Genomic DNA, 22199 nt, shown 5'->3' with positions numbered 1-22199 from the left:
AGCCTATCTGATCTTGATATGTATGATCCTGAGCGGCCCAGCATGGTCTTTCAGACTCCGACGAACACGTCCTCACGTGCCTGGCACTCAGATTTTGCGACGATTCCAGAAGAATCGTCAGTCAGTTCCCAAAAAACTGTTGAGATGAATACAATTCACCAGGACGACTCACCACCTGTCTCGCCAAAGACTATGTCTCCGCCAAGGTTCAGCCTGAACGACCGGGCTGCATACAACTTACCTGTATATGCTACTACTATTCCCGAGGAGACGCCGGATACGACCAATCCAGCCATATTGAGCAAGGATGCTTTCGTGCTACTCAATAATAGCTTCAATGATGTCGATAGCAGCATCATGGACACGGCTTACGGTACTTCCTCAAATCTCGCCTTGGTCATTCCAAAGACATCAGAGCTGGCCCAAAAGACCTTCGACCCATTACTTGAAGCAGCCTTTCCTTTTGATCTACAGCCAATATGGAGCAGTGAGTCGCCAATTCTTGGACATCGGCAGTCTGAGGCGAGCTCGATATATTCACTGCCATCGCCCTTGGAGACTTTATCGCCCACGTCACCTCCTATTGAGATACAAAATCCGGTCATGCCATGCTCTCCACGTCCCTCGCATGTAGAGCTGCCGCAGACTGCACCTTCCTTGGCCATAGACTTCTCAGATATGCCCAAACTGTCACCCTCGCCACGAGGGCCACCTATGTCATCTCCAAGACCTCTGCGTGCTTCCATTGCCGCCTTGAGACGTATGAACTCCGATGCAGCAAATGCGAAGAAGGAGAAAGCCGGGCGAGGAGAACGGCGATACCTCCGACTAGGTAGAGAAGACAGTGTTGCCCTTCCCGACGACGAGAGCTGGCTCGACGAGATGGACGACGCGACCAGCATCGAGCTCGACGAAGCTGAAGGGCGACGCCAAGTCGAGAACGCCCTTGATGAATGGGACGAAGGCTGCGCCTCTATTGATCTCGACGAAGGAAGTTCACTGCTCTCCACCTCTACAGTAACACCCGACACGGAAATCTTCTCGACTTCCATAGAGCAAGATGACACCACTGCAGGTGCTCAAGAGCGCTCAAGCAATATATGGGAAGACGGCGAAACATTCTGGGCCTCGTCAACACCACCACGCCCCAGCTCACCCAACAAACAAAGAGACAAACACCAGCCGTGTGCTTCGTCGCCGCTCGTATCGCCAATATATTCCATCTCCTCTGTTAAAACGATCAAGAATAAGAAACGCGACTTTGAAGTTGCAAAAGACATTTCCCGCTCTCCCTCGTCTTCTCCGACGCCAAAGGCTAATCGCAAGAAGCACCGGAATAGCGGGGACAGGTATAGGAAGCGAAATGCGTTGGGCGTGGGGACGCCAAATGTGAGGATTCAGGTTACGAGTCCGAGTGGGAGGATTTTGACGGGAACGTCGGGGAGTTTGTATGATTCGCAGGGGTTTTTGAGGTATTGATGATGGGTAATGAGTAGTGTTAATGTTGAATAATGTTAGTATGGAGCGATGAATGGGATTTGTAATCTTGACATGGCTACTTGGCTAATCGTATGTTGAAGTGCAGTGAAAAGCAAATGTCTTGAACCTACTTTGAAGAAAGTGTGGAAAACAAAGATATGGGTAGATAAAAGTCCATCCTGGATACTACAACAAGGTTTGAAAGAACAGATTGTGTCCCCAAACACTTGCGTTGAACGACAATTCACTCAAATCTTGACTACAATCAACGCCTGAATTCCTTGCCTAATGCGGTTTATACCATCTTTCTCATGATCATATCTTGCGATGAAATTATTTACTCAATCTTGTAGCAGAAAAGCTGTGCAAAGATTTATCCTGGAGACTACAACAGGTTTCTCACAGCTCTACAGCACCTGCTAGCATCTAGCAGTGCCTACACAGACATTCAATTCACTAAAAAGTTTACTACAATCAACACGTAAAATCACTTGCCTAATGCAGTATATACCATCTCTCTTATCAGCATGGCTCCTAGTGAAACTGTTCTGTCTACATCTACTCCTATTGCATAATTAATAATTTACTTAGTGCATCGAATCATCGTTCATTGACTCTCTCTTGGCTTGCTTTTCACTAGCTTTTTAGGTGCTTGAATTCACTCAAAAGTTTGCAGCAATCGATGGGTAGATTTTAGGTTGCCTAATTGGGTATATACCAACACTCTTGATATCAACGATTTTCACATGTCACACGTGACGTTATGGGACGCATGTTTTTAAACCCTTGGTTCGATGCTGGATATCTCATTCATCTCTCTCTCTGGGCCATATAGTACATGCTGAATAGTTGTACAAGAATCCAATCGCGCGGAGATAGCAATGGTCTATAGCTCTGCTGAGAAGTCAAATCCTAGCGGCGCAAGAATCTTTTCTTGGACGACTTTGTTGGCGGCTTCTCCACCCCGTTCGAGTGCGATAGCACCGACAATGGCGTACAAGGACGTCATCAGAACAGACTCGATACCAGATCCTTGGAGGTTATCCGCCTGTGATTGTGTTAGCATAGTATTACCCCACCCCGTCAAGAAAATGTACGTACCCTCTTCGGCGTCCACCGCGTTACTTTATCGAGCCCGTATCGCTCTGCTATTTGCGCCAACCGTGCCTTGTCGAGGATCTTGCTCTGTGCCTCGTCTGACAATCCTTGCAGTCCAATCAACGCAGGGTGCTGGAACGGTATCCGGCCAAACTCGTCTGTCTCTGCCTGTGCTTCTTGCGGGGAGCTTATAAGCGCCTGCGATGTCTGCAGCTCAACTATCCGCCGTCCTTGGGGAGATTGTTAGCACTCCCAATTGGCAATCCTGCATGCACGTCTCCACATACCCAAATATGCTAACCGGTCGTTGAACCCTCTTTTGCCGTGTTCGAAGCTCTTGTGTGTAACGGCCAGCCATTTGACCTCATCGCCTAGTAACTCGTCTCCGCCAGGTCCTAGCATCCGTATGTACGCTTCATCCAATCGCCTGGGGTCCTCGTTGACCTTGAATACGCCTCCCTTTGCTTTCGGTCGTATCCGATAGGGCGCCACCATACGGGCTGGGGTCTGTTGCCATCGCGGTCTGTCTGCGGCTTCTGTCTCATTTCCAGGCGCTCGTAATGGGGTACATGTCGAAAATGTGCATGCGGAGGTCCGCACGAGGGACGCTTTTAGTGGCGCTGGGCGCAGCGGCGATGACGCAGTGGAGAAAAGGCAGCGCAGCGGTCGTTTGGAAGCCATTGGGGCCTTTCACTGTCGAGACGAGATCGTACTGGCGTTTGGTGGCAGCGAGGTCGGGGCTCGTCTCATCATTCGGTCTGCTTCAGATGGTTCGAAAAGTTGCGGCTTCGATATCACGCCTTGCCCAGACCGGCTAGCGCCAGAACGCGCTCCATGCTCCCCAGCTTCGAGCACTTGCACGCGTTGCTCCTCCTTCTTGCTCTCTGCTTGCGCCGAAATGGCCGATATCGCTATGCACAAGTCGTTGAAGCATCTTTTGGCCGAACAGCTGCCCAAAGATGTGCCCTTCACCTTTTATCACTACTCCACTCCGCCCACCAAGTCCTCCGCCCTCTTCTCCGCTCCACCCCATGCAAAGTCCGAGCGAACATACTGCGAGTCGCATTTGCTTGCCGCCTCGATAACGCCAAATCATGCCGAAACCTCAGAACTGCCTGAGGAGCTCCTCGTTCTTGCCATTGAGGTCTTGATATACACCACCCGAAGCCTTACAACCATCTTCGTCTCCAAAGCCGACTCAACAGGCTGTTTATCTGAGCTGCAGCTCCCACGGGGGCAATCCGGCTCGCCATTGAAGACCATATGCGGGACATTCGTATCTTGGTTGGCAACAGAAAGGCAACGAGAAGGAAAGAAGCTAGTCGTCTCACTGTTCGCAAGAGCACAGGACCAGTACCTCTTTCCCGCGAGTATCGACAACAAGAACAAGCATGTATTGGATGATAGAGGATTGGTGAAATGGTGGTGCAAAGTTCTTGATCCGATAGTTTGGCAGTACAAAGCGGAAGAGGAGCGCAAGTCTTTTGCGGACAGGCTGACTGAGGGTGTCAATGCGGGCAGCAATGGCCAAACATCTTCAGCATACGCTACAGCCAAGGGCTTCCTTGTCATCCCGGGCTTTGAGCCATATGACACACTGCGATACATACCTCCACCACCGAGACCGAATACACCGCGAAGGTGGGCTGCTACGCATCCACTACTTCAGATCGCACCCCATCCCGCCGCTCCTCCACGATGTATTGTACCACATTTCCCTGACGATCCGAAAGCGCGATTCTTGGACGAGCTTGATGAAGAGCTTCCTGATCGAGGAACTGATGCTATGGTAGCGGACGGAGGTACACCATCAAGGAGCACTGGTATATGGAAGAGTGTCAAGACGCTGGATCAGTTCTGGGAATTCATGGCGTTTCGCCAAGAATGCTCGTCTGGCAGGATCGTGGGATTCATATGGGTGGTCATTACTCCCGCACAGCCTTCGATACCCGAGGAAGATGAGGAAGAGCCATCGCAGCAGTCAGCCTCACAGTCGTTCTCGCAACTCGGGTCCCAGGACAATGTGAAGTCCCCTAGGAAGCGGAGACATCCCAAACGCAAGAACAAGCCCAAGACTGAGTACGGACCTATCCCATTGCGATTACCACGAATCAAGCAGACATCGTCAGACCTGTCCGCCACTTCTACTATCTCCAGCAAATCCGCCTCCAAGGAAATGCCAGAAAATAGCCCGTATTATAGATGGCCAGTCAGCTCCCGCGGTACCATCTGCTTTTCGACCAAGGACTATAACAGAGCTCACGAGATTCTCATCCACCAGAATTTCTGCAGTCGCGCTTCGACGGCCAAAGCAACGAAGCGATGGAAGGAAGAGATTGCCGTATTGGGAGGCTTAGACGCATGGGGTTGGTCAGTGACCGGAACCAAAGAGGCTGAGGCTGCCGCAGATCGGGAAACCAACGGCGTGACTCCCGTGACAACAGTGATGGGTGTGCGGAAGAAGAGGAAGCCGTCTACATCAACAGCGACACTTCCAGAGAAACAGGAGGCAGTCAAGAGCCTCGATACAGGCTTGGTCAGGAAGAAGCAGAAGATTGAACCTCCGTCCGTTGCGGAGCCGACGAACGGGGTCAATACGCTCACGGCAGGATTGGTACGGAAGAAGCCCAAAGCGTAATACGCTGACAACAGCCTTGGATTTCGAGTTTGAAGTCTGCATACCAGGGTTTTGCATATTAGCGTGGCGTTTTGTGATTCTGCATTTTCAGATGTCTTGACTGCCGACATTCTGGCTTTGGACATCAGACTTGAGTATGGGTAGATAATTATGCCATGTGCTTCAAAACTATCAATTAGGTTCGAATCTCACACATGTGCATTAGCACAGTAATTCGAACACTCAGCAAAATGAGTCTCGGGACATATTTATGGAGAATGTCGTGGCGGTAAGCTCGGAGATGAAGAGCAGCAAACCTGACAAGATCCCGACAACGCGTAGCTTGTAGCACGTTTGTTTGCTGGTACAAGTTTCTGCCTTTATACTTGTCCAACACACTCCAACTTTGGAATTGACGAGACATTCGGCGGTGTATTTGACGCTAGTGCTCACACACATTGTGGTTGCCAAACTCCGCACACCTCCGAAGACCAGAAAACATCCCACCTTCCCTAACAACACTCCTTGGCATACGTTTCGCGCATGCGCGCGTTCGCCCACAGCACCGAGACGAAGGATGTCTCCATGCTGCGCACTATCGTCGCCGCCGGCTGTCTGATCTGGTTCGTGGTCGTATGGGCGGTGTGCGCCATTGGCTTCACACAACTGTGAGTACCTGCAGCAAGCTCTAACAGTCGGTGTATACTAACATTCATAGTTTCCGCTACAACTGGCGACGACCACAACCGGCGACATGTATCACCAAAGTCAAGGAAGAGGAGCTACCTCATGTCACTGTCATCCGCCCTGTCAAGGGTCTCGAGCCGCGCCTGTATGAATGCCTCGCAGCCAGTCTCCGCCAGACGTACCCGAAGAGCAAGATCGATACCGTCTTCTGTGTGTCTTCGCGCTCCGATCCCGCCCTCCCGATCCTCCAGCGCCTATGTGGCGACTTTAAAGATGCCAACGTGCGGATCCTGGTTGAAGAGGAGGACCCGTTGCTGCTGAAAGACAAGAATGCGCTAGGGCCGAACCCCAAGATCCGGAACATGAGCCGCGCATATAGAGAAGCGAGGGGTGACATTGTCTGGATACTCGATTGCAATGTCTGGGCTGGCAAGGGCGTTTGTGGAAGACTGGTTGATTTACTATGCGGATACAAGGATGGTGAACATGGCAAGACGAAAAGGTACAAGTTTGTGCACCAGACGCCTGTGGCTGTGGATATGGACGCTCAAGGCATGACCGTGGACGAGCGCAAGGCGCTGCTCGGAGGACGATCAACCGAAGATAACGACATGACGGACATTGCAGCAAGCACTTCTTCAGATCCACGGAACCACTCCAACAGCGTGCTGCGCAGGATCCTACAGCGCGGTGGTGGACGTCTCGACGAAGCTTTCCTGTCTTCTGCACACGCCAAGTTCTACAACGCCATCAATACCGTCGCTGTAGCGCCTTGCATCATTGGCAAGAGCACCATGTTCCGCCGCTCACAGCTCAACTACATCACCTCATCCAACCCCGAGCGCTCTCCTGGTATCGACTTCTTCTCCGACAACATCTGCGAGGACCATCTCATCGGCGATGCGCTCTGGAAGCAGCCACAAGCATTCGAAAAGCCCGGCTTCCACACTCCACCTGATGCCGAGAAGGTCTCATGGGGCAAACACGCCATGCTCTTCGGCGACTTCTGCTTCCAACCTATCAGCCACACCCCCGTCATGGGCTACATGGACCGCCGCATCCGCTGGCTCCGAGTCAGGAAGTTCACCGTCACGCTGGCAACCTTCGTCGAGCCCGGTACCGAGAGCATACTCTGCAGTCTCTATGGCGCACACGCCCTCACTACCTTGCCATTCTTCGCCCGCATCGGCATACCACCAACCTGGATCTCTTTCGCCCTTATCTGGCTCACCAACATGTCCCTCTGGTGTCTTGTCGATTACATCCAATACCTCCTCCTGCACTCGGCCAAAACCGTCGAAATCGACGCCGACACGCCTGATTTCGTGCTCCCACAGCGCTCCGCCAAAGCTTACCACCAAGCCGAATCCCTCAAACCCTTACTCGGCGACAAGACACCCAGAGAACCTAAGCTGCTCGACGGCGCGAGGAGAAACTTCAAGGAGTTCTTTGCGGCGTGGTTGGGCCGCGAGATGAGTGCGTTGCCGATTTGGGTGGTGGCATTTTGGGGTGGGGTTACGGTGGAGTGGAGGGGGAGGAAGTTTTGGGTTGGGCTGGATATGAAGGTTCATGAGATTTTGCCGCCGAACGAGGGAGAGGCGAAGGTAGATGGGGAGGGGAGAAAGTGATACTGAGCTTAGACTAGATGCTCGATCGTGCAGAGTTGAAATGCACGATATTTGTGGCTCAGGAGAATGTTGCTGCATGTATGTATGTATGTATGTATGTATGTATGTATGGGTGTGTTGTATTTCCACACACACGCGCTGCTGGCCATTTATTAGCGAAGTATGTCGAGGCTACGATTCTAATGTTCTCGCGCGCGCCAGTGACGTCTCAGCGGGTAGTGCGAACTCAACGCATACTCACATCGATGTACCAGAATCCAAGGCATGTCGATGTTCTGAAAGTCTCTTTTCAGGCATTCCACGATGTTGACCGAACTTCCCACATTCTCCGTCGAATAAAGCCATGTGTCATATCCACGGTTAAGCTAATGTCAAGTGTTTCGATGATTCAACAATTCTTTTGTATCTTTTGAAAGGTTCAATGAGGTCTGATACTGGTTAATCTTTATTTTCTTTGGGGTCGTTGTATACATGGCAAGTTCACTATTTCCTTGGCCCTTGCTTTTTTTTTTCGCCTGCCCTGGGTCATGCCCGGTATCAAGCCAATTTCTGGATCTGCTGAGATTTACTATTGGCTTACATCTTGATGCGCAGACTTGGCGACGACGATGAAAGGGTAGATTGGGAAGTGGGAGGTTGATGGTGTACAGATTTATGACAGGCGGCAGGCAGTGGCTGCAAATTTCAGGTCAAAAGGGAAGGCTACTATCATATTAGAATCATCATGCTATACTATTGTGATAGTATTTCTTTCGAAAGACTTCTGCCACCTCAAAGGCTCCAAACCTTCCCAGCTGTTAGGCATACGATATCTATAACGCCCTATACGCGTGTACGTAATCGCGTTCGGTTTGCGACCAAGGATGAGTCCGTAGCTATATGACGGCGATCCTGTCCCTTTGTGAAGACTGGATTGAGCTTCATCCTCTGTGTAAGCCGACCTGATGATGCAAAGAAGATACACAAAGATTTCTGGCTCATCCCCAGCCTCTGTAGTCAACTCGGGCAGGTACGCACCAAGTGAACTATCTTCCTTAAGGCTGTACTCTTCGTCAATGAGCTGTATTCTGATCCATTGAATTGATTAACTAGGAATCCGCTCTAGTAATCCATCAACCTGTAGTCATCCTCCAGTGACCTGGCCATAAGGGGTGATACTTGATGCGAGGCGAGTTTGAGCATGGACTACTGTTGCTGTGCAATGTTTTGGAGAAAAGGACCCCATTTCCTCATATAGTTGTGTGAATACTTGTGATTTGACGGACGCCCACGACCACGAAGGCGCATGATGCGCTAGTCTGTGTCTACGAGCGGTGGGTGTTTGAAACCAAAGTAAGTTGAGAGGCATGTGTTGTCTCCATAGCCCTGCCAGGTAGCTTTCTGGGGCTACTTCGTGTCCCATGAACGTGATGCCTAGTGCTTCTGCGACTGCAGATACAGCAAGTAGTTTATCCGTTGGATGGGTTAACTTTCGCTTAGTGTAAGCAAAGATAAGATCCCGCCATGCGTCGAATAGCCCTTCGAGACTCCCTTGGCTAATGGATGAAGACATCGTAGAACGCATATCATCATTGCCATGTACGAATCCCCTATATGGAAAGATATCTAGAGGAAGACCTCCGTCAGTTTTGACTTAGCTACCAGAGAGCATAAGTGTTTGAGAAGGGTTGAGATAGATGATGTTTGGCGAAAGCAAGACTGGCAGAGTGTCAGCTGCTACCCAAGTTATGGTATATGTTTCGGCCAATGTCTACCTTCTTGAAAGATTCAGCCTCTATTGTCAATAGGATCGGGTGAGTCCGCCCGCATTTTAGAATGCTCGCTAGAAAAAGTGTCGATCATAATACTCCTTCCATGACCGTCGGGGAGTCGTACTTGGAGTTCAAATCGAGAGTATATCCTTGGACGGCGATGTAGAAAACCATCAGAAGCACTAGCTGCACCACCAGCGAGTATCGTGACAATGCCGTTATGATACACCTTGGCTTGGCTTGTAATCTCGTCTGCGACCTTATGCGGGCTGTCTTGTACAATGCCTTTGGTAATTATCAAGTCAGCATTTGCTGTTCAGTCAGGATCAAGGCTCACATAAAGCATCCACCCAAAGATATTCAAGGTTGAGATATTTGTCAGGAAGCAAGGGCCAGACTCAGGATAGATGGTGTTGTGGAAGATGAAGTAGCAGGTGTATTGTAGGATAGACGAATCGCTGCCCCTGCGAGGGTCCTAGGAGTCGACTACTTATAATAAGTGCTTCCTTATGTAAGCACGCCCTAATCCTACACCCATACCCCTGCCGTCTAACAATATTTTGTGACCAGAATAGCATCACGAATTGTACGGGGCAAGGTTTTCATCTCGATACCACGTTCATGGAAAGCCAGATTTGACGATTTTGTTTTGCCTTCCTGATCACCGCCCCAACAGTAGCTTAATAAGGCATATGCTTGCGCCTGCGTCGTCCTTGTAACGCAAACAGTGTCGCCTCCAGGCTTGATCTTGAGCAACCTCTTAGGCATGATTGAGGCAGAAACTGTCTTCATCTCCGATGAAATTTGAACTTTTGCCGAAGACTCTTCGAGCCATGTTTGCATCTATTTGATTGACTTTTTAGATAATGGATTCAGATTAGGAGGCAACAACAAGTTGTCGAACCATGCATAACCTACTGTTTGCGCTACAGTTTATTAGCAAAGTTTCACGGGTCTAGCCAGAAAGACTAAACACTACTGCGAAAGCTATGGAAGTCTGAGGAAGCCAGACGTTGACCTTGCTCGAACCCTGATTCCATCCAGAAACTGGGATCTCGAGGTGCTTGCTTGGCTGGATCGAGGCTTTCGAGAACTTTGCTGCCTTTCAAATATGGCCTAACAGCATGATCTCCGTAATGGGTTTTCTGCTCTATGAGAAAACTTACCCTTGTGGTCTCAGCGTCTGATTTGTGGGGGTGCAAAGCTAGAAGGAGGAACTGGCAGCCATCAAGTGCAGCAACTAAAGCATCGGCACCATCCAGAAGCAAGTCACTCTTCAGACACTTCTCGCCAAATCTATTCTTTTCCAATGTTGCTGGGAAGCATTTGTTGCAATATTTGCACGAATGCGTGGGCGGACCGTATCGATCGTCCTCATCTGCCATGGCAGTAGAAGGTTGTGACGAGGACGGGAAGGTGATGAATGCAACTGAAGTCGCTCGCAGTCATATCAGCAAGACTTAGGGCGGGATTATGTTGGAGTAGAGAAATGATCTGGAAATGCCGAGGCTGTTCAGCTTATGTATGTCGCATCAGGCTGAGAATCGAAGGTTGCAGTCTTCATGCAGCCAATAGCCACAATACGAGCCTGCATATTGATGAACAGAAATCGTTATCCGTAGTATGCCCGGGGTTCCTCCTGAGATACTGATCCGCAAAACACATTCGGGATGAGGTGGTAAAGAGGTCTGACCGAATCTACGGGCAGCTACCTAACACTTGTTGAAGTATGAAAGTTGAGTAACAAGTGTATTGATGAGTTCTGAGGGATCTCAGGCTATATAGGAATACACTAGGCCTAATTAGGCAGCAAACAAATACTACTAGCGCTGCTTCTCTATCTTATAGCGCAGTAAGTGCTAAGAGAGAGCACCTTCTAACAGTTCTCTAACTATAAGTAGTAACTAATATACTAGCTCTCTATTAATAATAGCATAGAATAAATAAATAGAGAGAACTTAAGTTCTGCTAACGTAGTTAACGTTAGCATAGATAAGTTCTTTTAACTTCTCTAGCATAAGATGTAAGAGTAACTTAGTATAGATATCTGCAAGGTTATTAGCTAATAGAATATGCTAGATTTAGTAGTTCTCTTTAATAAATCTCTTATAAACGAAGTAGTAGTAAACGTTAATATATTTTAAGTAGTTACTAATTCTATAGTTCTAAATAAGAGCTAAGGCTAGCTTATTATCTACTATAAGTAAGTATAATAGATATTCTACGCTGCTAGGTTAATAGTTAGCGCTGCTAATAAGCTCCTTAATAGCTTATTATACCTATACTAAGTAGCTAGCAGCGTAAGAGGCTACTATATATTCTAACTTATAAGTAGATCTAGCTATATAGGACTAACGCTTTAAAAACTATAAAACTATTAACTAATTTATCTTTAGAATAAACTCTAAGAAAGATTTAGAGTTATTAGAATCTAAGCTAAATAACGCGTTAGTATATATAATAAAGCTTATCTCTTGCGCAGAGAGTCTATAGACTAGCAGAGAACTAAGCTAGATATCTAAGTTATAGGTTGCCTAGATATACTAAAGAGTTTAGTAGGCTAGCTTTAGATATAGGTCTAAAGAGTTTAAGTTATATAAACCTAATATACTAACTATATATAATAAGTCTAGCTAGCTAACAATAGCAAGAAAATTAATAGATCTAATAATTAATTAGTATAGCTTTTATTATTCTAGGTTAATAAAATCTATACTAAGAGATTAATAAGAAAATAAGTTTAGGTCTAGAGGTATATAATAGCTATTACATCTCTCTATTCTATACTAGCGTAGAATAGCAGTAATATAGGTTTATTAATATAGGCAAATATAGTCTGCATATTACTTAATCTCTAAGCTAAGTAGTAACCTTAGTTTACTTATATTCTAGAACTTAAAGCGTGCGCTAATTGCTAGCAGCATAGCGTTAATAGCTCTTATAGTGCTAGCTATTAATATATTATTAATATAGATACTTAGAATAAGATTATTAGATATAAAGATGCATAGATTAAAACTAGCTTAAGTAAAGTCTTATTCTTTTAGCTATTTAGATAGTATTATATACTATTTACGTTCTAACTATTTTAGGCTATAGAGCGCGCGTTAGATATAGATAATAGTAGTACTATTAGTAGAGATTTCTAGCGCAGGCTAGCTATAAATAGTATACTTTAGTACGCTGTTTAGATAAGCTGCGTTAAAGTCTACTTAATGCATATTCTATTCTTAGGCAAGAGCAGTAATAATTATAAAGCATAGGCTATTATATTATACTATTAGTAAGTAAGTATTATTATAGTTAATACTAGAGCGTTAAGAGAAGCCTTGCGCTATAAGTTAAGCCTTTTACTTAATAACTTTCTTTTATTTATTGCGTTTAATATTAAAGACTTAGCGTAGGCTTATAAGTAAATAGCGTAGAGATAAGTTATAGATAATTTTCTATATACTATTATTAATATATGCTTAGATTTTCTATTTAATAAGTAGCATCTAAAGTAATATATTAGTAGTACTAGTAGCTTCTGCAAAGGTACGTAGAATCTCTATATTAATATTTGCTTTTGTTATATAAGCATAAGCTTCTGCTATCTCTTCTTTATCTAGCGCAGATATCTAAATAGTAGATATATATTTATTCTATAGCTTTTATAATAGTTTAGAGATATAGCTAGACTAAGTTATAATAATAAGCAGCGCTATTAGCTTAGTAGTCTTAAGTTAGAATAATTAGTTCTTACTTAGTCTAATAGTACATCTTTTAGCGCTAGTAATAGATAATAATAGCAGAGATTATAATAATTAAAGCTAGTTTCTCTGCAAGTTATACTCTGCAGACTATATTAGTAGCATATTCTATAGTAACGTAAGGTCTAAAGGTATACTTAACTTAAGTTAGCTAGTTTAAGACCTTATTATAGTAAGCAGAGTTAGCAATATATATAGTATCTAAAAATTATCTTCTAATAGTTTATAAGTTTTAATTATAGAGCATTAATCTTTAGATATTTAATATAAGTTAGAGATAGAAATATTATTTTCTGCTAATAGTTAGAAATATAGCGCAGCTTAATATTATTAAAAAGACTAGAACTATATATTCTAAAATTCTATAATAACGTATCTAGATAGAATATAGACGTAGAAAGTTTTAGTATTATAACTATACTCTATAAATACGCTTTCTTCTGCATAATAAAGAAGCTTAGCGCTAGCAGCATAAGCTTTAACTAGTATATAGATATATATCTTAATACTAAAAGAATATAAGTACTTAATTAATAGCTTAGCGCTATATAGTATCTTATATAGTATATACCTAAGCTTATTAGCTAAATAAAGCAAAATATTCTTAATAAAGGTACTTATTTACACTACTTTAGCCTAGAGAAAGAGTAGAAAATTAGAGTAAATTATAGCGCAAAATATCTATATAATAGTCTAATTCTAACGTTTAGGCAAGCTATTAAGCTTATAGTAATATAGTAGTATAGTATTATAGATAATTTCTATGCGCTAAAGGTTAGGTACTATAGTAAGATATTCTTCTCTATTATCTAACTTAAAGCACTTAACTATAAAGACTATAATATTTGCTAGACTAATTTATGCGTTAAACTATATATTAGCAAACGCAATAAAGTTATAGATAGCTTATAGAGCTTTAGACTTACGCTTAAGAAACTTTACTTAGAAGTATTATATACTTTAGCAGATAAAGAATATAAAGTAGTAAGCATCTCTAAGACTTAGTTATAAAAACTTATCTAAAAGATCTAAGTAGATAACTTTAAATAGCTTAAGCACTTAATTAGAGACTAGCATAGACTACGTTAGGCAGTAGCGCATAGACTTTAAAAGAGCATATATCTTATATTTAAAATTCTTAGGTTTCTTAAGTATAAGTTCTCTATTCTTATAGACTCTATTAGAGTTTAGAATATTTAGGTATACAATAGAGTAGTAGAACTTCTTATATAATATAAAGTAAGCAGTAGCCTACGCTATTAGTAAAGTTAGCTACGCAGTTATTTTAGTAGCATTATTATTATTTGCAGAACTTAGGTAAGCGTAGAATTTGCTATACACTAATATAGTACTAGTTAGCGCAGGTTTGCTACTTAATAAGTTATAGTATATAGCAGTATAATAAGTCTTTTTAGCTTAATACGCTAAAGCTTAGGTAGTTAGCGTAGCAGAATTATTAAGTTAGATTTAGATAACTCTATTAATATGCTTTGCTTATAAGGCATATATGCTATTAAGTATAAGGTAGACGTTATTTGCCTTACTATAAAACTTAAAACCTTTATATTAGATATATTCTTATAAGAAAAAGTAAGTATTAAAGAGCTTACTACTATAAAGGACGTTAGTTAGTTCTATAATCTTAGTAGATCTATTAAGTAATCTGCAGCGTAACTAGACTATCTCTATTCTATTAATAGGTAGCTTAATACCTTTAGCAATAGTAATAGTGCCTTACTTTAGTAATAAAGATATAAAATTATCTATATAGCTAGATATATAGCGTAAAGCGCTAGTATTAAGTAGCTAGATTAGAGATAAAGAGAATATAGAGATTGCTAAGAGCTATTAGATAGTAGTATAGGCACTTATATTATTAAGGTTATATATATGCTTTCTATTCTTATTAATAGACGCAGTCTGCGTTAACTATAACTTTATTCTTAGAGAGAAATTAGTTAAGTTAATAAGTATGCTAACTATTACGTAGGTAGCAGAAAAAGCTATAGACTTTAGTTCTACTATTATTAAGATTAGAGTTATTACTTTTAGCCGTTAGCTAAGGCATTATTACTCTTATATTACTTTCCTAGAACCCTTTATTGCTACGTCTCTTAGCTTATTAGTATATTCTTCTACTATTACTTCTTATATTTGCAGAGCTTTATTGCAGTTAGTATATATATATTCTATAAATATAAGGGTTATATTTCTTATACTATATATATTTAGCTAAGATAGCTAGCTTTAGTAGTACGCTACTAGATAATTAGCTAGCGCGCATAGCAGTTTTATTAGGCAGCATAAATAGTTAACGCGTTAGTAGTATTAAGAGAATACTTCTCTAAGATATTAAGAATCTTAGGCTTAATATCTATAAACTTAGTAATATTGCAAGAACTTAAGTTATTAATAACGTAGTCTATTATATCTAGTAATATTATAAGAAAGAAGAAACTCTTAACTTTATTTAACTTAAATATTACTTTTATTACTTTTATAATAGTCTAAGTAGAACTAGCGCAGCGCTTTAATATTTATATCTACTATTAATAGAACTTATTAAAGTATAATTATAGGTTATCTCTATTAGTATATCTTAGGTTTATTAATAATCTAAAGAGAAGAATTAATATATTGCTAGTATCTTAGTTAAAGCAGCTTCTAAGGTACTTCTATATCTTAGAAGCAGTTTTGCAGAAAGTTACTAATATAGTAAGATTATTATATACTAAGAATAAGAGCATAACTATTACTTTATTATTATTAGCTTCTTACTTATTAAATAAGCTATCTCTATTATCTGCGCTAGCAGCGCTAGTAGTAGTAGTAAGTTTAGTACGTTTTGCTAGATATAAAAGTCTAGAGGTTAGTATATCTAAGAGCTATAATCTATACTAAGCGCTATTCTATATAGTTATTACTATATATAAAGAGTTTAAGTAGTAAGCTTAGATTAAGCTTAAATAAGAAGCTTAATAATATTATAATAGTAGAGGTATAAAGCGTATAGATAACGTAATAGCTTTAAGTAATATTATATAGCTATAGAGCGTAATAGCAGTTATTTTATTTTACGTAGTAATAGGCAGAATAGACGCAGTGCGTATTACTAGAGAGTAGTGCAGTAAAGTAATTAAAATAATAAGTAAGAGCTATTATAAGATATATATAGCGCAGCAGAATAGCCTAAGCTTATAACTTATTAAAGTATAAAAGTTAAGTAATAAGTATATTAATAAGTTCTAAGAGATCTTAGGCTATATAGGAATACACTAGGCCTAATTAGGCAGCAAACAAATACCACCGGCGCCGCTCCTCCATCTTATGGCGCAGTAAGTGCTGAGAGAGGGCACCTTCCAACAACACTCATGCTAATAGAGGAGCATGAAAGAGCCTCCACGCACGCAACGCCTCGTGCCCGTTTACAAAACCCCACGAAGAGCTTCGCTCAAGTACTTCTAACCAAAGAAGCCTCAGAGCAATGAAGTGATGACACACCAGTCAACTGACAACACGACGCGCAATCCGCAAAGTGCCGGTCAAGCTTACGCCACACATAGCTACAGCCACACTATTCCCAGCCAATCACACCATGACGCGGAGGACATGACGTCGCTCCCAGGAAATAACAAACAACTTTAATCGCTGCGTGTGACCGTGATGAGTCGTTTATAAGCTTCCGAGATCCTGCCAAGTTCGCTCCCAACATTTGACGTTGCGAACGGAAAGAGAAAGGGACACTCCATTGTGCGACTCCATATCTCGAAGACAAACATTGCAACACTCCCCTGCGCGACAACAACACGCAAGCACATCACTACGATACACTTCATCAAAGTCCACGAATTACTCCAAACCCATTAAATCAGCCTTTACAACCGTCAGGATGATAGGAACCCTCCTTCTAATCCTCATCACGATCTTCAGTAAGCCTCCAACCTCTAAGCAACTCTCTAATCCACGTCTTCTTCTCTTCCTTTCCCTCTACTTTACAACATCCCAACTAACCCACGCAGTCCCACCTCTAGGCGTCTTCCTCGTCGCCGGTTGCGGCGCCGATCTCCTGATCAACATCCTCCTCACATTTCTGGGAGTGCTCCCCGGCCATGTGCACGCGTTTTACGTCGAATACGTGTACGTCAAGCGCCGCGATGAGATTCGCGCGGGCATTTACGATGGCCGACTTGCGCCGGGCGTGTATAGCCAAAGGGTGCAGAATGGAGGACATAGGACGGCGCCGGCGAGGGTAGTCGTGCAGCCGGGCGTGGGAGTGCAACCGGGTGTGGGTGGGGGAGTACCTGCTCAGCAGGGGTATGGGACGGTGCACTAAAGGGATAGTATAGGATGAACAAGGGAAGGTGAACGATTTGGAGTGATGGAAAGGCTGTGGGACTGAACAATTGTGGAGAGTAAGGATGATAGGACTGCGGTGATGGACTGTGAGCTTGGGAAAGGCGTTACCTTTAGATACCAACATGTAATTCGACTCTTTTTAAACTGGCTTTCACTTTCCGCAACGGTGCAACACGATACGTTTCCACCCTTATGTCCACAATTTTTGTACATTTGTATTCGTACAGTACCTACTGCGCCACGCCATACCATGCCCTGCCATATGTTACACCACAGATCTTGAAAGTCTACCTCTTCTTCCCCCGTCCCTTGCTCTTCTTCTTCCCGCCCATTATCGCGCCCGCAGCCTTCTTCTTCCCGCCCTCGGCCGTCCCCAAACTCGCCTTCTGCCTCAAATACAACCTAACCACATTCTCCACATTGCCTCTGTCATGCTTGACCGTGCGCATGTACGTCAATCGCGCACGTCTCGCCCTCTTCGCCGCGCGCTGCACAACCTCGATGCCCTCCACCAGCGGACTGTAGATCTTGTACCACATCTCCACGCCCACGCGGGTGAGCTGGCCGCGCAGAAGGATCGCCGTGTCGATGCCGCGGCGCCGGATGTTGATGCATACCCCAGCGAAGGGGTCACCGGTGCGTTGGCGCACAAGCAGGATGTCGCCGACGCGCGCGCATTCGGGGTTGTCTTTTGCGAAGAGGCGGGTTCGTGCGCTGGAGGGGTCGAGGAGGGCGGTTTGGCCGGCGGTTACGGTGGCGATGGGGTTGGGACAGGTTTTCTTGATGTTGCGCTCTGGGTGGGAGAAGATGGGGATGCCGAATTGTCGGCCTGGAGGGTTCGTTAGTTTTTACTTTCTAGACATGCAAATACGCCACGACTACAGTATGATCAATCTCGCAATTGGTAGACATACTCAAATCCGTATTCACGCCCTTGTTCCTCATGGTGGGCGTCCACTTGACGGCAATTGGCTTCTTCGCTGGCCGCCTCACACGCGTGAGTTTTACACCCGGTCTGGGTATCCAGCTCTTCTTGTCCACCCTCTCGTAGTATTCTGGGTATAGCATTCGGTGCATCTTGACGTTCAATGGCTCCGAAATCTTCTTAAGTCGCTGCGTGGACACAATCGGTGGCTTTGCTGCCTCGACGGCAACAGCTTCGGTGCTTGCAAACCGTCGACATCTCGAGGCTTGTAATGTGGCACGGGGCACGGCGGCCCTCGTGCAGGATATGGCGGTCGACATTGGCGTGGCGGGTTGTCGTGGTTGATTGAATCGAAGTTCACAAAATCATTAGAGCGCCAAGCCGCCACTCGTGGGTTGGATGGAACATCGACAGCTCGCATTCACACGCTTACATACTCACTGCACATTGATGATTCACGGAACCGACTCAGCTCATTGATCGAGTGCTTCATTCGAAATGCATTTAGGTTACACACCCTGAGAACCGAAAATTCCAGCACCTGAGCCTACGGTCACCCGATGCGCGCACATCTCCCAGCACAAGTAGTAGAATAGAGACTCCAAGTATCAAAAGATCGAGATTCAAAACTTTTCCATGCTATGCAAATCGCCCGCCCTAGGTATTACGCAATGCATCCGCCCAACCCAGCCATAAACACCATGCTTTCAAAGTAGTTTTCGTGATCCGTCACCAAAGCGGTCGGACTCTCGGAAGTTCGCATGTCCCCAGCAGCCAATGCATGCCGATCAACACGTACGTCGCCGTTATCGCACTAGATGCATGCTCCAGTATTGAAAGTGGAGAAGACCAAAAAACACCGCCGAAATGCTTCCAGACGCCGTTGAAAATGGGGAAAGCTGAAAAGGGAAGTCGTAACCGTTTCACAGCCGTGCTTGGTTGAGCTGCTCGGTCAGGGCCGGGACTCCGTTGCAATGCTGGATAACGTCGCCCTGTCCAAAAAAAGCCCAGAGGTCAGCAATTGACTTGTTCAAAATCGATCTCAACCTCGCGCCGTGGTGTCTCTACCTCTTGCATCCAGGTCAGGCCGTTGGCGGCCTCTTCTACGGGAAACACTTCCTGGGCGTACTCTTCCATTGAGCGGTTGCCCTCCCACAGTTCGAGTGAAACTTTGGGAACGTCGGGTTCAAGATCTGGTCCAAAGTATGGCGCTCCTTTCTCGCCCAGAGTGTACTCCAGGGCGGATAGGTGCTCCCGATAGCCGGTAGGCGTAGGGACGTTGATCACTATGGGGCCCCGCTTGTACCGGACGGGTCGTCTTAAACCGTTGCTAAAGGCCTTGACAACCTCTTTAGGGCTCATCGAGGCGAAAGCTAGAGGTATCCTGAATCAGTCAGTACGTAATCTCGACAACCACGTGTTATGCACATATGCAGCTTTGCCGCAGCTCAGGCAGAAATTTTTCAAGTCCCGTGGTGGCTGTGTACGGCCATGAGGTGACGATACAAGCCCACCAGATCAAACCATTGCGGGGCGTGGGCGCTTGATGTGGAGACTGGATGCAACTGGAGAAGACGCTTACCGCTTGCCGTTCCATTTCCGTGGTCCTTCCTTAAAGAGTTGGAATATCGCTGGTCCTATGTCGTGTTCCGAATCCAGCCAAGGAAGAGGCTGATCGGGGTGGAAAGGTGCTTGCCATACAAAACTGCCATCATGCTGCAGCTCCATGCGGAACAGAGGGAAATCCAGGCTGGTGAAATTATTATGGTAGATGCCGCAGTACACAAACGTCGCAGGCAGACCAATCTGGCGCACGTATTGCTCGACGGTAAACTTTGGCGACCACATTGGCAGGGCTTTCAAGTTGTGGCCAAAGACGGAGTGGTCAGGCATGCTCGAGTAAATGTAGTGCTGGATCCCGGCCCTCTTTGCAGCGTCGGCTAACGACCGACCAATGGCAACCTCGTCACCCCAATGTGTTGTATTAATGAAAGCGCATTGCGCGCTCCTGAAGAGATCATCGATGAATTTCTTGTCCTCGAGGCGGCCGATGTAGACGGTGACATTTTCCAGCTCGGAGAGCTCCTGTGCGACTATGCCGCAGAGGTCTCTCATCTGGGCGCGCACCTGCCATCCCAATGCGGCAGCCACCCTAATGAAGCTCGCCGACTGTCTTCCATTGCTGTTGATGGTAACGACGGTTCGTTGCATTCGGCCGAATGAATGGATGTGAATGAAGAAGGAGAAGAAGAGCAAGAAGCGCGAGAGAGGCGGCGAGGTGGTGAAAATTCAGAATTTTCTCTCTCGTACCCAGCAGCTCCGATAGTGAAGGTAGGAGGAGAGGTCGATGATATACCAAGCGCAAACCTTGGAACAGGGCTAAGACGCAATGGAGCCGTGCTCTTGGGAAACTCGGCTAGCTAGGCTTGCAGCTCCGTGGCAGTCGAGTGAGCGATAGCAGATAACGGTGGTGTGAGCCTGAGTGTTACGGTAGGGATGTTTTGCGTTTGCGGGCGGGAGTCGGAGGGTTGCCGCAGTTCGGCGCACCAGGCAATAATAACGTGCTGGCAGCGCACAAAGGATTTGATATAGGAATTCTGATAGCGCGACTGAGACCGGAACACGTGATTCAAGATATGCAGGGTGGAGCAGAGGGTCGACAGTTGTGAAGGGAGCACGCCACAGTACGACAGTTGCGGTGAGCTTTTGCCCGTATGTATGGTAATGGCAATGCAGCGCGGACGGACCCTGGATAGCTTTTTCAAACTTTTACGTGCTGGATTGCTGGAAGCTTCGAGGCCTTGTGAGTGAGGCCGGCTGTTCACGGAATGGGAATGTAGGACAGTTGCACGGCAGGTGTGGTCGCTGGATGCGGATTGTGTTTGAGTGCTTGTAGCTGTTTAGTTGGGTGTGGGCGCGAACAGCTTCACGATAATGTGCAGCAACCACGCATTTCACTTTCACGGCCATGACGCCGCGGCGGAGATGCCAGGAGAAACACAAATTCGAGCCGCTCTCTGTATGACTTTTTCGGCCCAAGTTATGCCTCGTCATTTGCGCTGCTGGGGAAAATTACCTAATAGCGACCTATAGGAACGAATGGCAGGCGGAGGGCACGCCAACAATTGCACTGTGAGCACCTGACCGGACCCTGGCTTCAACAGGATGTAGCAATTAGTACACAAGTCAACGCAATATGCTCGTAATGGGCCACTCTACGTATCAGGACCTGGTCTGCCGGTCCACTGCTCGAAAGATAGCAGACGCTCCAGCTGCGTCAGCTTGAACAGGTAAAGTACCACTCGCAAATGATCGGCCCTAGCCCGCAACGTGCACTATCTACAGCGTACAGGGAATCATGGTACCCTAGTCTGCCAGACCACGCTCCACTTGATCAGAGTCTTCCTGCGACGCAGACACGACGGAGAGGGGAAAGGCGGGACTGCGGGGAACACTAATTCCAGGTACTGGCGGACAAAATTGCCGATGCACATCGCGACGACTCCATGGCCGGTCCGGCGTCACTGGCGGCATCCTCCATATCTTGTCACGACCGATCAGGGTGCCGCCTGCGAAGAGAACGTGCCCTGATGCGATTTGGAAAGCGTATGCGACATCATGGCTGTCAGTTGGCTTGGCATTTGGTAACTGGAAACCAAGCGCCCGCCATCCACAAACTTAGCGTTCTAAAAATTATCCCTAACTGTGGATCTAAACGTGCATCTGAATCTTACAAACGTATCACTCCACTCATGGGAGAACGTGGCCGCTCCATGCTAAGCTTTCCATGTGGACTCGTCGAATCGTGCAGCAAGGCCTCTACCCCAGATGCGAACCATGCCCGATATCCAACACCGCATCGATAATGAGAACGCCATCAAGTGGCAGCATTACGTTTCGCGTAAT

At 45.6% G+C, this 22199-nt stretch overlaps 9 protein-coding genes across 9 annotated transcripts; 4 read left to right on the top strand and 5 right to left on the bottom strand.

Moving 5' to 3' along the window:
* Window positions 1-42: 42 nt before the first annotated feature.
* Window positions 43-1479, top strand: SNOG_15505 (hypothetical protein; the record flags this gene model as incomplete). Its single annotated transcript, XM_001805599.1, has 2 exons — window positions 43-120; window positions 163-1479. 2 exons carry the CDS (start codon window positions 43-45, stop codon window positions 1477-1479), a joined length of 1395 nt encoding a protein of 464 aa, XP_001805651.1.
* Window positions 829-1052, bottom strand: SNOG_20175 (hypothetical protein; the record flags this gene model as incomplete). Its single annotated transcript, XM_001805600.1, has 2 exons — window positions 829-965; window positions 1001-1052. 2 exons carry the CDS (start codon window positions 1050-1052, stop codon window positions 829-831), a joined length of 189 nt encoding a protein of 62 aa, XP_001805652.1.
* A 780-nt stretch (window positions 1480-2259) lies between the features above and the next one.
* Window positions 2260-3072, bottom strand: SNOG_15504 (hypothetical protein; the record flags this gene model as incomplete). Its single annotated transcript, XM_001805598.1, has 3 exons — window positions 2260-2527; window positions 2581-2807; window positions 2865-3072. 3 exons carry the CDS (start codon window positions 3070-3072, stop codon window positions 2366-2368), a joined length of 597 nt encoding a protein of 198 aa, XP_001805650.1. The 3' UTR covers window positions 2260-2365.
* A 403-nt stretch (window positions 3073-3475) lies between these two features.
* SNOG_15503 (hypothetical protein) lies at window positions 3476-5215 on the top strand (the record flags this gene model as incomplete). The annotated part of the gene is made up of 2 exons (XM_001805597.1): window positions 3476-4656; window positions 4780-5215. The coding sequence occupies 2 exons, from the start codon at window positions 3476-3478 to the stop codon at window positions 5213-5215; spliced, it is 1617 nt and encodes a 538-aa protein (XP_001805649.1).
* A 564-nt stretch (window positions 5216-5779) lies between these two features.
* SNOG_15502 (hypothetical protein) lies at window positions 5780-7509 on the top strand (the record flags this gene model as incomplete). Its single annotated transcript, XM_001805596.1, has 2 exons — window positions 5780-5862; window positions 5913-7509. 2 exons carry the CDS (start codon window positions 5780-5782, stop codon window positions 7507-7509), a joined length of 1680 nt encoding a protein of 559 aa, XP_001805648.1.
* A 2706-nt stretch (window positions 7510-10215) lies between these two features.
* SNOG_15501 (hypothetical protein) lies at window positions 10216-10645 on the bottom strand (the record flags this gene model as incomplete). Its single annotated transcript, XM_001805595.1, has 2 exons — window positions 10216-10362; window positions 10427-10645. 2 exons carry the CDS (start codon window positions 10643-10645, stop codon window positions 10216-10218), a joined length of 366 nt encoding a protein of 121 aa, XP_001805647.1.
* Window positions 10646-16901: 6256 nt separating this feature from the next.
* Window positions 16902-17345, top strand: SNOG_15500 (hypothetical protein; the record flags this gene model as incomplete). The annotated part of the gene is made up of 2 exons (XM_001805594.1): window positions 16902-16941; window positions 17032-17345. 2 exons carry the CDS (start codon window positions 16902-16904, stop codon window positions 17343-17345), a joined length of 354 nt encoding a protein of 117 aa, XP_001805646.1.
* Window positions 17346-17655: 310 nt separating this feature from the next.
* SNOG_15499 (hypothetical protein) lies at window positions 17656-18613 on the bottom strand (the record flags this gene model as incomplete). The annotated part of the gene is made up of 2 exons (XM_001805593.1): window positions 17656-18197; window positions 18283-18613. 2 exons carry the CDS (start codon window positions 18611-18613, stop codon window positions 17656-17658), a joined length of 873 nt encoding a protein of 290 aa, XP_001805645.1.
* A 166-nt stretch (window positions 18614-18779) lies between these two features.
* Window positions 18780-20504, bottom strand: SNOG_15498 (hypothetical protein; the record flags this gene model as incomplete). The annotated part of the gene is made up of 3 exons (XM_001805592.1): window positions 18780-19285; window positions 19362-19677; window positions 19876-20504. The coding sequence occupies 3 exons, from the start codon at window positions 20502-20504 to the stop codon at window positions 19217-19219; spliced, it is 1014 nt and encodes a 337-aa protein (XP_001805644.1). The 3' UTR covers window positions 18780-19216.
* Window positions 20505-22199: the final 1695 nt, after the last annotated feature.

Source organism: Parastagonospora nodorum (assembly GCF_000146915.1).
Source record: "Parastagonospora nodorum SN15 chromosome Unknown scaffold_38, whole genome shotgun sequence".
NCBI lineage: Eukaryota > Fungi > Ascomycota > Dothideomycetes > Pleosporales > Phaeosphaeriaceae > Parastagonospora > Parastagonospora nodorum.
The sequence above is the reverse complement of the archived record's forward strand: the minus strand, read 5'-3'. Positions and strand labels throughout refer to the sequence as shown.